General features: G+C 46.5%; 1 protein-coding gene across 1 annotated transcript in view; it reads left to right on the top strand.

The window, feature by feature from the left end:
* The window catches only part of RAMP1 (receptor activity modifying protein 1), a 62,262-nt gene that overhangs the window by 28,136 nt on the left and 19,593 nt on the right, over positions 1–14,533 (top strand). Inside the window, exon 2 of the mRNA XM_083154510.1 lies at positions 9,060–9,198. Within this exon, the coding sequence (XP_083010636.1) occupies positions 9,060–9,198 (139 nt within the window). The remainder of the gene's footprint in view (positions 1–9,059; positions 9,199–14,533) is intronic.

Genomic DNA, 14,533 nt, shown 5'->3' with positions numbered 1-14,533 from the left:
GTAACTTTAAAGATGGCTCCCCCCTGCCAAAAAAAATTATCTGCTCCTCCCACCTCCCAATATGGCATTTTCAGCAAACAAACTGGGCTCCGAGGGTAAACAGTTAAAAATGCACCCCCCCACCCACATAGACATTTTGAAAATAAAGAATGTGTGCACAAAGCATTCAAAAAAGGGGGTGTAACTCGCAGGAAAAGACCTTATACCCCACTTTTAAAACTGAGATACCTAGACACCACAAGGAAGCAAAAAAAAAAACTGATTCATGCCCCTTACATTATTTAGCATTTTACCTCCTTAAAGTAGTGCCCCATACACATTATGCCACACTCTGAAATGCCCACTACATAAGGCCCACACACCAAAATGCTCCTTACATAATATGCCACACAGTAAGCCTTCTAATTACTTGCACATTGCCAGGGGTTTATTTCACACATAATGCCCCCAGTAGTGCCGCTTGTACACATAATGCCCCCAGTTATGCCACTTACACACATAATTCCACCAGTAGTGCCGCTTACACATACAATACCCCCAAGTACTCCTGATTAAACACATAAACCCCCAGTAGTGCCGCTTACACACACAATACCCCCAGAAGTGCTGCTTACACACATACTGTAACACCCCCAGTAGTGCCATTTACACACATAATACCCCCAGTAGTGTCGCTTACACACACACAATACCCCCAGAAGTGCTGCTTACACACATAATGCCCCCAGTCATGCCACTTACACACATAAACACCACCAGTAGTGCCGCTTACACATACAATAACCCCAAGTACTCCTGCTTACACACATAACACCCCCAGCAGTGCCGCTTACACATAATGTCCCCAGTAGGATTCACTGTCTTCCCCGGCCTCCTCAGGCTGCAGCCAATCACTATTCGAGGCTGATGGTCTGCAAACGCTGAAAGGCTGGTAACTGGCACCACAGTTGAAGGTTGATGTGGAAAGTCGATCAATGTAGTCCGTGGAGACTATCCAATATTCGGAAGTTCCCGGATGTTCAGGAATAGTAGAGAAAATATGATTGGCCCAAATAAAATGGGCATGGGTCATAGGGTCGACCTTGTCATTTGTTAACCGATTGACTTTCGACCAATAGCGTTTGACCTTTTGACTGTTGACCACATGACTGCATCCCAATAAAACAGCATTTTATGTCTTCAGTTTCTGTGATTCCAAATATTGCCCCAATAGAGTGATGCCATTGGGACCTGCTATGCTTTCTGCTATTACTGTGTATAGGGGATGGGGTCCCTTTAAGACCCGGCTTGAAGCTTGCAGAATGCAGCCTCATTTATGAATACTGTACTTCAAGTGTCTCTGCCAAAACCCGCTGCATCTTTTCCTCCTCCTGAGGGAGGCTGAGAAACGTGAGCTGGTATTTTTATGCTGGATCTGAATGTTCCTGACACCCCGGCACTGTGTCTGGCATAACTGTGATAGAATGAGACTGTGCTCTCTATGGAGAACAACAATTATGGGCAAATGGGATACAGCGTGAGCAGCGCATGTCAGTGTATGACTCCGTTCATTAATGGGACAGAACTCATGTCAAACCACTTACCGGCTTTAGATGCCTAGTTCCCCATCAGCCGCCGTCACTCTCTATTACATCCATTCAGCGGCCTCCTCGCCTGCTTTGGACGTAGTTGCTGCTGATTTCCCCTCTTGAGATTCTGACTCACAACTCTCCTGGGGGTCTTACAGCTGCTGTGACGCTGATGGTGAATCTTCGCACGTGAGGGGTCAACTGACTCTTCTCACGCACCGCAAAAATACACATCAATACGACTCCTTTTTCCCCATGTCGACATATTGCTTGCATCGACCTAATAACTATGTAGAGCTTTTTAATGTGTCAACATTCTGTTTGTCCACCTAGTACCCTGGGGGCTACACAAATAGCGATTAAGGGGGTATTTTGTAAGCGATCTCACGTGTGTGGGGGCATAGCGACAGCGATTCGCAGCCTCGGCGATTAATAACAAGCTCGCTGGATAAATCTAGTTAATCGCCGGGGTCGCCTATGACAAGGCCAGTGCTCTCACGGAGAACACTGGCCCTGACAGATCGCTCAGCGGCACATTGCTGAGCAGCGCTGTGTGCTGAGCGCTGTGCAACGGTCTGAGTGATCTATCATCGCTCAGAATGCTAATCTCCCTGTGTGTGGGCCCCTTAGCACATATTGGGGCAGATGTATTAAGCCTTAACAAGAGATAAATGCAAGGGTGATAAGGAGAGATAAACGTCCAGCCAATCAGCTCCTTACTGACTTTTTTCAAACACAGCCTGTGACATGGCAGTTCAGGGCCGGATTAAGGTCTGTGGATGCCCTGGAAAACAAAAGTTGTGGGGGCCCCCTCCTCACCTCTCATAACCACCCCTAGCAGGACCCCCCCCCCCCCCAGAGCACTCAGCACTCGCCGGAGTAGTTATTCTCGCTGCCTATTGGAGTAGGAGCTGCTGCACAGGCACGGCCACTTTATGACGCCTGGGACACAGGGTGATCAGGCGGGGAGAGCAGGGTAGGTCCAGAGACAGTGTGACAAGAGAGCAGGCTGCCCTATGCTGCCCGGACCCCCCTGATGTGTGGGGGCCCCGGGGCGACCATCCCTAGTCGCCCCTTGGTGGATCCGCCACTGTGGCCGTTAGCAGGTGATTGGCTGGACGTTTATCTCTCCTTATCACCCTTGGATTGTTAAATCTTAATACATCTGCCCCATTATATTATTAGGCACACTTACCTTATCTGTGTAAAAAACACCAATCTTATCCGTAGATTGCTGTGTGGGACTCCTCCCCTTAATCCTCCCTTGCTCCTCCCCTTACTCTCAGTGCCCCGGTGAGCCAGTCTGACTTTAGACACCCAACCAAACTCTAGTCATCTTAAAAAACAAACAAATTAGAAGCAGATAACAAGCACAAAGCAACACAAACAGTTGTTTGAGTCCTGCTGAGAAGAAATAACAATGGCGGCTGCTGGAGGTGATTTAATGTATTTTGTGTCCCGCATTGATATGATGTCATTGTGCTCAGTGTTTTTTTTTCTTCAGTATTTTAACCAGTATCAATCGCTACGGAAAAGTACCAATTATTGTTCTGCGTGTTCACAAATGGATCCGGCAACGTGAACCAGGACGTCAGTAGTCTGTCAGTGATGGACCATCTGCTGCCACCTGTGGAAAGAGAAGGGGGCAGCGACAGCTTCCATTACCCCAAATGGAGTTGCATCACCACCGTTTAGGAGGAGGCCAGGGATCCACGCCATTGGACGGGGATTTCTCGGCCTCTACAGCAGATGGCTTGGGTGCCGCAAGCTGCCCGATGGTGAGTGTGTGACACATTGCTGTGTCTTAAGGCCCCCATACACAATTTGGGCTGATTTCACCCGATTCCGATGGATCGGGCCAAGAAATCGGGTGAAATCTGTTCAAATCGCACGGGTTTGACATCCCATCCGATCCTATGCGTGGTCTCGTGTGCGTTGGATTGGAGCCGGAGGTCGGACCTGTATGCACATCTTAAGGTGGCCATACACATGCAGATTTATCTTCAGATCTGGCTGGTTGGAACAAAAACATGGTTATGGATGAGCGCAAATGACAGTTGACCATTTGCTTGGAAATGCTGAAAAACTGACAAACTGTCACTCATCCATAATGGTTATGGATGAGTGACAGTTTGTCAGTTTTCCAGCATTTCCAATGGCAGTTTTTGTTCCAACCAGCCAGATCTGATGATAAATCTTACTAGTGTATGGCCACCTTTACCTCCGACTCGACCCCCCTGATGTATCGCATGCAATTCTGCTGGTCGGGAAGGTCATCACCTCCTGCTGCATCAACATACAGCACTACCACTCAGGGCCGGCCTTAGGCATAGGCCAACTAGGCAATTGCCTAGGGCATTTGGAATGCCTAGGGGCATCAGCAGCTTCTGCTGATTAAAATGATATGCAGCATGCCTATATTCTGCATATGAAATAGTGTATTAATGGAAATCACTGTAACATAGCATTCCGTATGCAGGTACAGCCACAGTCGCACACAGAATATAGGCATGCTGCATATCATTTTAATCAGCAGAAGCTCCTTGTGTGTGCTGGTCATAACAATGCAAATAAGACGAATTTTCAGCAAAAAAGGCACCGAATGGGTGTGCTGGTTCTATTTAAAATATTGCGGGTAGGGACACCAAAATGATGACTGCTATGATGAGGGTTGATGGTGCTGGGAAAGGGGAGACGGAACTAGTGGCAGTGCTAGGGGGCAACAGTCAAAATCTTGCCTAGGGCGTAATTTAGGCTAGGGCCGGCTCTGCTACCACTGCTGTTACCAAGGCAAGACAGCATCTCCAACCGCACCTGAATCAGGCCCATAGTATATCAGTTTAAGGCAGCAATATACACTTAAGCTGATTGCCATTTTTAAACAGGTTAATAATCTATACTACAAGGCCAGAAAATCCTGGAAATGGTCAGAGAAAGATGGAAATGTCCGGAACATTTTATTCTTTGTAAAGAAGGACAAAGATGTCACATTACCGTCCAGCTAATTAACGAACGGTCTATGAAAATCTCTTGTACTTAGCTCATTAAAAGGACATCTCATATGTTCATTCAGGCATGAAACAAAGAAGCCGATTAATTATTGTCCAGGAGATCTAACGACCTGTAATTAGCCGCTTTCCCCATTTCTATTATCTACAAATCAATTGGCCAATAGTCATTACTGGAAATCTGTGATTACGTGCAGCTGTAGTATTTGGCTAACGGCTTCTCTTGGATATACACAGTGTATATATATATATATATATTTCTTTGGCACAAAACTGAGAAACCAATTTTCCTGATGAGCGCAGTAAGAAAAGCTGAGAGGACGCTTCTGTCCCAGCTGCCGTCCTCCTGATAACCACCGCTATAGGGAATTTAAACTTCTCTTGAGGCCAATTTATGCCTTATGTAAATGTACAAGATTCATATGACTAAGCGCGATCCAACCAAAAGCGTACGAGAACAATTAGGGGCACGTTTTATCGGTAATTGCAAATATGCCCCCAATAAGTATCATCTCTTAGCACCGCTATTTGGTATTCAGTGCTCTTTAGTGAGCATTGCTGATTGCTCACCGTCACAGCTCACGGGTCAGTATTCAACTACCCCCCCCCCCGCGCACGCCATTTCCACCTCGCTGGGTTTTTACAGCAAGGTGGAAAAGGCGTGTGCCGCCGCCAAAACGGCGAGGCTCGTGGCTAAATGCAGCGGGCTCCCTGCATTAGCCACGAACCTCGCCGTTTGGGGGAATCCACACCGTCTCACAGCGAGTATTTCCCCGGAATGTTGAATAGGGTGAGCGGCCAGCGCGGGGGTTAAACGGCGAGGGTGTCTTGTTTTGGCATTCCCCGCAGTTGAACCCCCTCACTGGCATGTTGATGAGTGATGAAGCTTTGGCACAATTTACCATTGTAAAATGCTTTATGCCAATGAAGGCATATTTGCAGGAGAGGGATCTCATGAACCCTCTCCTGCAGCCGGCTTCTGAATTTGGCACTGTGCACATGCGCGGTGTGAGATGTAATATAATCCCTCCATTGTGTCTGCGATGTAATTCGCAGAGATGTTTTCATTCTAAATGAAATGATATCCGGTGTGATACTGACCATTAATAATCGCGGCAGAGCTGGTTGTATTAATACACACGCTCCTCCGTCCTGAATCACTGCTATGACCAGCGATGCTGTATTGCTGCACTACACCTCTGTGCAAGGCCGTAACTAGCATAAATGCAGGAATGCAGCTGCTATAGGGCCAGAGCTAAGATGGGCCACCTTCCCTGTCACAGTTACATGTGTTATATACAGGGTGCACAGCCGGGCTCATTCAGCGGGGGTCTGGCAGTCAGATCGCCAACCGCCGGAAGGGGATGTGCGTGCACATGATGCTCGCGCGTCCCCTTCCGACGGAGCTCACCGCCAGTCTTCACCACCTGTCCCCGCCAGAATGCAGCTGCTAAGGGGCCCAGTGCTAAGAGGGGCCACCTTCCCTGTCAAAGTAATATGTGCTATGTACATTTTTCACTATTTGGAGGTACATAGAGGCCCTTGCAAACTCTTGCTATGGAGCCTACAAACATTAGGTCGGCCACCAGCAGGGGAGGGGCCTCCAGGGTGTGGCCACGCCCCTCTGAAACAAAAAAATAAACAAGAGAGAGAGATGATTGGCTGCCGCTGCAGCTGCCTCTCTCCCCAACAAAGCACATGTAACTAAGCAACGTGTGCTGAGCTGGGGAGAGAGGCTGTGCTGCAAGGCAGCCTGTCACCTCTTCCACTGCCCATCTCCCTACAATGGGGGGAGAGGGAGCGGGACCCAGGCCCCTCCAGCAGACCTGGGTAAAAATGGCAAAATGAGCTGCCCGGGCCCTTCCAGAGGCGGGGTCCCGGCACAGCTGTACCCACAGCACCCCCTGTCGTCTGCCCTGTGTGTTTGTGTAGCAACTATAATGCTAGGCCAGCATGTCAGCACACATTGTGACTTATCCTGTAACATCCTCTACATGCCTGACACCTGTAATTCCAGTCTCCTCATGCCTACCAGGAAATGACAGACATGTTAGATGTAGGTATGACACATTGTGAGCTTGTCACGGCACCTTGTACTGTTCCTGTCAGATCGCTGCTGTATATATTGCAAATGCCTGGTACGTGTGAACAGAAGAAGTGTATTTATGGGGCAGAGTCTTTTCTGCATTTCCCATCTGCTGATATGTAGACCAGAATCTGCAGCTAAAACCCACACGTGGAGCATAATATATGAGTTAATTCATCTTAGTGCAATACCTGAAATGTCACAAAATTGAGTGACTTCATTTATTTTTGTTTTACAGAGCTAAAATAAATGAAAAAGATAAATATATGCAATATCTTAATTACTACATAATGTCACACTGTACATTGCCAAGACGCGATAAGCAATACTGAAGCTCCGGAAATGAGATATTAAGCTGTGATATCTCTGCGGTAGTACATAGGAGGAGATAGAGGGAACTACGTACTTAGGCAAAAAAGTGCATCATAAATACTGTACACCCCGATCTCAGACAATGGCAATAAATACATGATTCATTTGCTGATTGTTTACTGCTGCGGTCTGGAAGGGGCCATCCCTGAAACAATGTGGTCTGTAATCTGCAAGATTAACATCGGGGTAATAATCAGAGCTGTCATCGCTTTTATGTATTTTTATTTGAATTTTTTTCATTTATTTTATAAGGTCAATCTGTGAATATGAGAACAATACCAGATGGATTGCTGTAAAGAACATGTTTTACAGAGATGTTTTACGCAACTGTTATGCTGAGAAATAATAATATTTTAAAAAGAAATGGTTCTGTACCGTATGTGACTTAGCGGTCTATTAACTAATCCGTGGAGAAAATCCGGAGACGTGACTGCCGGAACTCCGACGGAGGGGAGTGAGAGCTACGAAGCCCATTGTGGACTCGATGTCCTTGCCACGTCGTGAACTTGGTGGCTGGGTGCCCTCACCACAGGTTCTATTCTTCAATACCTCCCAACAGACCCGATTTCAGCGGGACAGTCCCGATTATCAGGGCCTGTCCCGCTGTCCCTCCCGCGGCCGGCAGTGTCCTGCGGTGAGGGGGGGGGTTGTTGGGAGTCCCCCCTGTCAGCTGCTAAGCACAGGGGGCTGGGGGCATGGCTAGAGGCTCACAGAGCCTCTGGGTCATGCCCCCATAGCGTCAAAATGGGGGCGTGGCCTCGCGGGGGAGCCGCGAGTATAGGCCATGCCCCGGAATTAGGCCACGAGGAAGAATAGCCCCTATCAGTCGGGATCCCAACTATCAGGCATTTAACAGTCGGGATTCCAATGTTGGACTAATGACTGTCAGAATGTCATCCGGCACCCAATGTGCTACGTTTTGGAGAGGGATAAAGTGGATAGAGGAAAAACTACCAGCCAATCAGCCCCTAACTGTCAGAATGCAAGCACAGACTACAAAATCGCATTTAGAAGCTGGTACTTATCTATCTGCAAAGCTTAGTAATTAGAACCTTTGTTTTAGGTCTGGGTGGGTGTTTCGGGGATCACGACAATTCTTTATTGTAAATTGAGGTAAATTTACTGACCAGTTGTAGCTCATCTATTCATAAAAAAGCTGATACAAGTACCTTCCGGTAATCCGGTTAGAAGGTTTGGCCGTCATGAATTTCACCGCAGACCACGATGCAAAACCACCAACCAGGTCTGTTACAATTTGTCCACACACGCACGATTTACCTAGACAGATCCGAATACGCACAGAAGCGATCAGTTCTGAATAAGGCCCTCAATCTGGTCGCTGATAAAAGTATGTTACATTTTTTTATGACCGTCAGTATATTTGCTGTCATTTGGCCATCACGCAGTATTTATTGGCAATAGACGAAGTGATTTTATTATTTGTAGCATTTATTACTAAACCTTAGAAAGCATTTTATTCATATTTTGTATTTTCCTTTATTTTCTTTAAGCCTTTTAAAGTGTCTTTGTTTAATTAAGTCCACCCCGTGATGGTTCCTTTAACATCCGCTGCTGTTTCTCTTTCCCCTTTGTTTTGCCTTTGGATTTTTTGGATGCAAAAAAGTCGTAATAAAAATGTTTGTGGTCCTAATTTTAGACGGCGATTCTAAATTTATCCCGGACAATGATGCCATGTCGTGTTCATGCTATTATTATCCTACAAGTATTATTATCTTACAGAATGCACCATGTACCAAATGTAGCACGTTCTTCTCCAGCATGGTGCAGAGACACGTACAGTAAATGTTGTGTTCTGTGTTTATCTGTCCATCTTCTGTCATCATGCGCTGTTCGTATGTTGAGAACAACGGTGGGTTTTGCTGCATGATTACAACAATTACATGTAAATATATACACATACAGGCATGATGTCTGTTATTCTGACACATGACATTGGCGACAGGTATTTACTTGAAAGAGGATTTGTCTAACCAGAGGATTTGTATTTCTTTTCTCTCCTTGCAGCTCCACCACTGATGGTGTTTGCAGGTTGCAATGAGTCTGCGTATGCCGCACTGTTGAATGAGTACTGTCTGCAGCAGTTCACTGTGGAGATGGAAAGCTTGGATGTCAGCCTATGGTGTGACTGGGAGGCAACAGTGGGGTAAGAGCATTTTGTGCTGTTCACCTGTTCTTTCTCTTCTTCCAAACCCCTTATGTTGTTTCTCTTCTACTAAGCCCCTAATGTTGGTTGTATTCTTCTAAGGTTGGATACACACTAGAAGATATAACTGCAGATTAAATGATCTGCAGATATATCTCTGAATGGATCGGGCAGCGTGTTCGCCATACACACTGCCTGATCTGTCGTGACTGACGTCAAAAACTGGGCACGTGCCTACCCAGTTGAGTTGCCAATCACCGCTGTCTCCTGGTGTGGCTGCATGGGCAGGTGGTGAATCGCCCGCACACAGAACACGATGTGCCAATGCAGTATATCTTTAGATATATCGACTATCGGCTGTGTTGCAGAGCCGATGCAATATGTCTGTGAAGGACGCTGTTCTATTGTCCTTCTTCTGCAAAACCATTCCATTGTTCCTCTTCTTTGTAGCCCCTTCCATTGTTCCTCTTATTCCTAGCCCACTCCATTGTTCCTCTTCTTCCTATCCTACTTCCGTGTTCCTCTTCTTTGTAGCCCCTTCCATTGTTAATCTTCTTCCACACCTTTCCATTGTTCCTCTTCTTCCTAGCCCACCCCATTGTTACTCTTCTTCCTAGCCCACTCCATTGTTCCTCTTCTTCCTATCCCACTTCCCTTTTCCTCTTCTTTCTAGCCCACCCCATTTTTCCCCTTCTTCCTAGCCCACCCCATTGTTCCTCTTCTTCCTATTCCACTTCCGTTTTCCTCTTCTTCCTATCCCACTTCCAATTTCCTCTTCTTCCTAGCCCACCCCATTGTTCCTCTTCTTCCTAGCCCACCCCATTGTTCCTCTTCTTCCTAGCCCACCCCATTGTTCCTCTTCTTCCTAGCCCACCCCATTGTTCCTCTTCTTCCTAGCCCACCCCATTGTTCCTCTTCTTCCTAGCCCACCCCATTGTTCCTCTTCTTCCTAGCCCACCCCATTGTTACTCTTATTCCTAGCACATCCCATTGTTACTCTTCTTCCTAGCCCACCCCATTGTTCCTCTTCTTCCTAGCCCACCCCATTGTTACTCTTCTTCCTAGCACATCCCATTGTTACTCTTCTTCCTAGCACATTCCATTGTTACTCTTCTTCCTAGCCCCCTCTATTTTTCCTCTTCTTTCTAGCACTTTCCATTGTTCTTCCATTGTCTAGGTAAGGCCAATGAACCAGAAATACAATTTAGATATAAACAGCATGGAGATATGAAAGACATGTATATACATCTACTTGCATTTAAATAAGAAAACCCTTTATTGTCTAACTTCTAAACTGACTTTTATTATGGCTACTGATCTCCGAATTCATGGCGGGCGCTGACATCATGTGACATCAGCTGCCCGCCCCAAGCAGGCAATGACATGCTTGCATTTGGTTTGCAGGGGTAAACCCAGCATTTTCATGGAGCACCCATCTTTTTGTGGGCACACCCATGAAATGATGGGCGTACCCCTGAACCCACCCCCTGGTCGCCCACGGCTCTCCCTTCCCAGAGCAAACGGCGCGGTGAGTGGGAAACTCGCCAAAGCCGTTCGCTCCCGGGGTGTGCACATGCACATAATCGCGCATGCGCAAATCCCGACCATCGGTGACGGGTCTGAATTCGTACCCATTTCAGACCCTTTCACACTGAGGCAGGGACCCGGGATTTATGTCTGATAAATGGTGTCAACCCGGGTCAAAGTTATACCACCATTAACTAAACACGGGTAAAATCATATAGGATTCTGGGACACAAAACCTGGGTTCAATGTTTGCAAAATGCTGAAAAATTGTGAAATATCGTCCGTTTTCGCAAAGAATAGATACATTGCACATTCCATCTATTCTAATATTTCCTTTTATTCCGATTTTCGGATCACCGAATCCACGTCTTTTGTGTTTTTCCGTGGAACCGGACGCTGATTCAAAAATGTAGCACCCGTTTAAGCAAATGCAGATTCGGCTTTTCAAAGTGCTGGATCTGCAAATGGCCGGAATTGAATAGTGAAATCGGAAATAAGGGGAAACCTTGAATACATGGAATACCCCCCTTTGTCTCTTGTCTCTGACATTTGTGATGTCTGATGCATAATTGCTAATGATAACATGAATGAATACTATTTCACACATTGAAGCCTCAGCTCCGGAAGTATATTACAAGTCATTCTCTGGACAACCAGATAGTTATTCACTAACCTAAGAAGTGAACTAAAACTGCATCCTTTAAAAACAAGGTAGAAGAGTAGGAGAGATTACCCTGTGTGATAAATGTTCCCTGCCCTCTCGTATGGATTACACTAGTGGATATAAAGGGTCTGTATGGCACTGTACCTGTTGACCAAAGCCCTTTATGACATAAATAATCACAATAAAATATCATGTTTCTATAGTAACTAAGTACCATGAGGTTGGAACTCATCTCCTTGGAGATATGAGTTTTTCGCTTGTCTTAAACTATAAAAGGACAAAGAAAACTGACAATAAGACTAACGCCGAATCTGTAAAGAATATATTGCTCATAACAGTCATTATATACAGGATATTGAATACCATTATTCATTTTCTATATGTGCATCCAATCTGGTTTTGGTATGTTTTGTTGACAATCCCAATTTCCAATATTTATTATACAGATACCATAATGAAAGTCACACAATGGGGGTTATTCTGATTCACTCGGAAAGACACAATCACTCTCCAATGGACAAAACCATATGCACTGCAGGTGGGGCAGATGTAACATGTGCAGAGTGATTTGGGTGTTTTATTGTTTCTGTGCAGGGTAAATACTGGCTGCTTATTTTTACACTGCAATATAGATATCAGTTTGAAGTACACCCCACCCAAATCTAACTCTCTCTGCACATGTTACATCTGCCCCACCTGCAGTGCATATGGTTTTGTCCATTAGAGAGTGATTGTGCCTTTGTGAGTGAATCAGAATATCCCCCAATGTCTACTGACAGGGTCAATAGGTTGAAATGCAAGTAGTACACAACTAAACCATTTTTTCTATCTCTAATCCAAACTCTCCACACAGCACCTAGCAACTTCCCCTGATGCCTAACCCTATCCCTCCCCCTAGTGCCTAACCCTCCCCCTTGTGCCAACTCTGGCAGTCTTACCCTAACCACTCCGTGGTGCCTAACACCCCCCCCCCCCCCCGGTACCTAACCCTCCCCCTAGTATCTAACTCTAACATTACCCTGGTGCTTTATCCTAACCCTACACCTATTCCCTAACCCTACACCTATTTCCAAACCCTACAGCTAATGCCTAAGCCAGTGGTTCATAAACTTTTTAAATTCATGGCCCCCTAGAGTATCAGAATTTGTTTACGGCACCCCTAAGCCAGAAGTTTCTTGAGAAAATGTGTTTGTATGTGATCTTTAAGTTCAGCTATGTGGTGAGAAACAGGATTTGCTTTTTTCTGTCCACATATTTTGTAATTGGAGTCACCCGCACTAGTTCTTCCTTTTCCAATGACCATAAATTATTTTATTTGATCCTGGAACCCCCAACCGAGGGCACTGTAATTATCCCGAGGCACCCGAAGGTGCCATGGCACACAGTTTGGGAACCACTGGCTTAAACTTAACTATTCCTCTAATGCAGGGCTGGGCAATTGCGGCCCTCCAGATGTTGATGAACTACACATCCCAGGATGCTTTGCATTAGTTTTGCTATGTGGCCATGCTGAAACTGATGCAAGGCATGCTGGTATGTGTAGTTCATCAACATCTGGAGGGCCGCAATTTCCCAGCCCTGCGTCTAATGTCTAACTCTTAACACTACTCGTAGTGCATAATTCTACAATTCCCCCAGGTACCTAACCCTAACCATCCCCTCTTGGAGCCTCACCCTCGCCAACCCCCTAACCCTCACCCACTTCCTAATCCTCTACCACTAGCTAACCTTCACTGCCTAACACTAACCCTCTCCAACTCCCTAATCATAACCCTCTCCCACTCCCTAACCCTCTCCTAATGTTTAATCCTAATTCTCTCCCACTCCCTAACCCTCTCCCAATGTTTAATCCTAATCCTCTCCCACTCCCTAATCCTCTCCCACTCCCTAACCCTCGACCACTCCCTAATCTTCACTGCCTAACCCTAACCCTCTCCCACTCCCTTACCATAACCCTCTCCCACTCCCTTACCATAACCCTCTCCCATTCCCTAACCCTCTCCTACTGCCTAACCCTCTCCCACTCCCTTACCATAACCCTCTCCCATTCCCTAACCCTCTCCTACTGCCTAACCCTCTCCCAATGCTTAATCCTAACCCTCTCCCATTCCCTAACCTTCCCCAACTCCCACTGCCTAACCCTAACCCACTCCCATTGCCTAATCCTCTCCCACTCCCTAATCCTTTCCCACTCCCTAACCCTCTCCCAATGCTTAATCTTAACCCTCTCCCATTCGCTAACCCTCTCACACTGCCTACCCCTAACCCTCCCCCTAACCATATCCCTATCCCATTCCCTAACCTTCTCCCACTGCCTAACTCTATCCCACTCCCATCGCATAAGCCTCTCCAATTCCCTAACCCTCTCCACTTCCAATGAAGGCAGTGGCGGATTCAGGGCGGGGGCACCCATGCACGTGCCCCCCCTGTCATTAATTTTGTAGCTGAGGACCAGGGCTTTCCAACGAGCCCACCCCCAGCTGTAACGTTTTTTTCCCCATAGGATAATATGGGACCCGTCAATTCCGACCCCCCACCTGGTTCCGGCGGCTGCCAGTTCCCCCCCTGGCATCGCAGAAGCTTGTGGTTGATCTCATTCCATTCCAAATCATCCATATTGGTCAATCGGTTTCAGAGATATTGCATGTAAACTAATTTTTTTATTTTTGAAATGTAATTTCAGGGCTGTTCATGTTCTTTGAGGGCAGATTGCTCTGGAACCAAACGTTCCAGTTTCACTGGACCAAAATCATTCAAAGTCCACTCAAAAGTTCTTCAATATGATACTTGTCTCATGTAAATGGGTCAGTTGGTTCCGAAGATATAGCCGGTTAAATTAGAGAACTGGTTAAAGGGGGGGAGGGGTGGTTTTCTCTCCCCCTCACACCAGAAAATGCAGGGACTAGGCTGGTGTAAAAGGGGCCAACCTGGGAATGCATTTTCTGGTGTGAAAGGGGTATTTTTTCAAATAGCTGGGACCTGCAGTGCTCTGAATACAGCCAGGCTCTGCCACTGTCAGTGGCTATCACTTCTGCCTGGCGGCAGCTGTCTCCGTTTACCGCGAGCATGTATCCCCCCTTGGCAATGAGCATGTAATCCCACATGGCAACAAGCATGGAACCTCTGGCAATGAGCATGGAACCC

The sequence above is a fragment of the Crinia signifera genome, chromosome 7 (genome assembly GCF_055691185.1).
Source record: "Crinia signifera chromosome 7, ASM5569118v1, whole genome shotgun sequence".
Lineage (NCBI taxonomy): Eukaryota > Metazoa > Chordata > Amphibia > Anura > Myobatrachidae > Crinia > Crinia signifera.
This window is presented reverse-complemented; position numbering and strand designations above follow the sequence as displayed.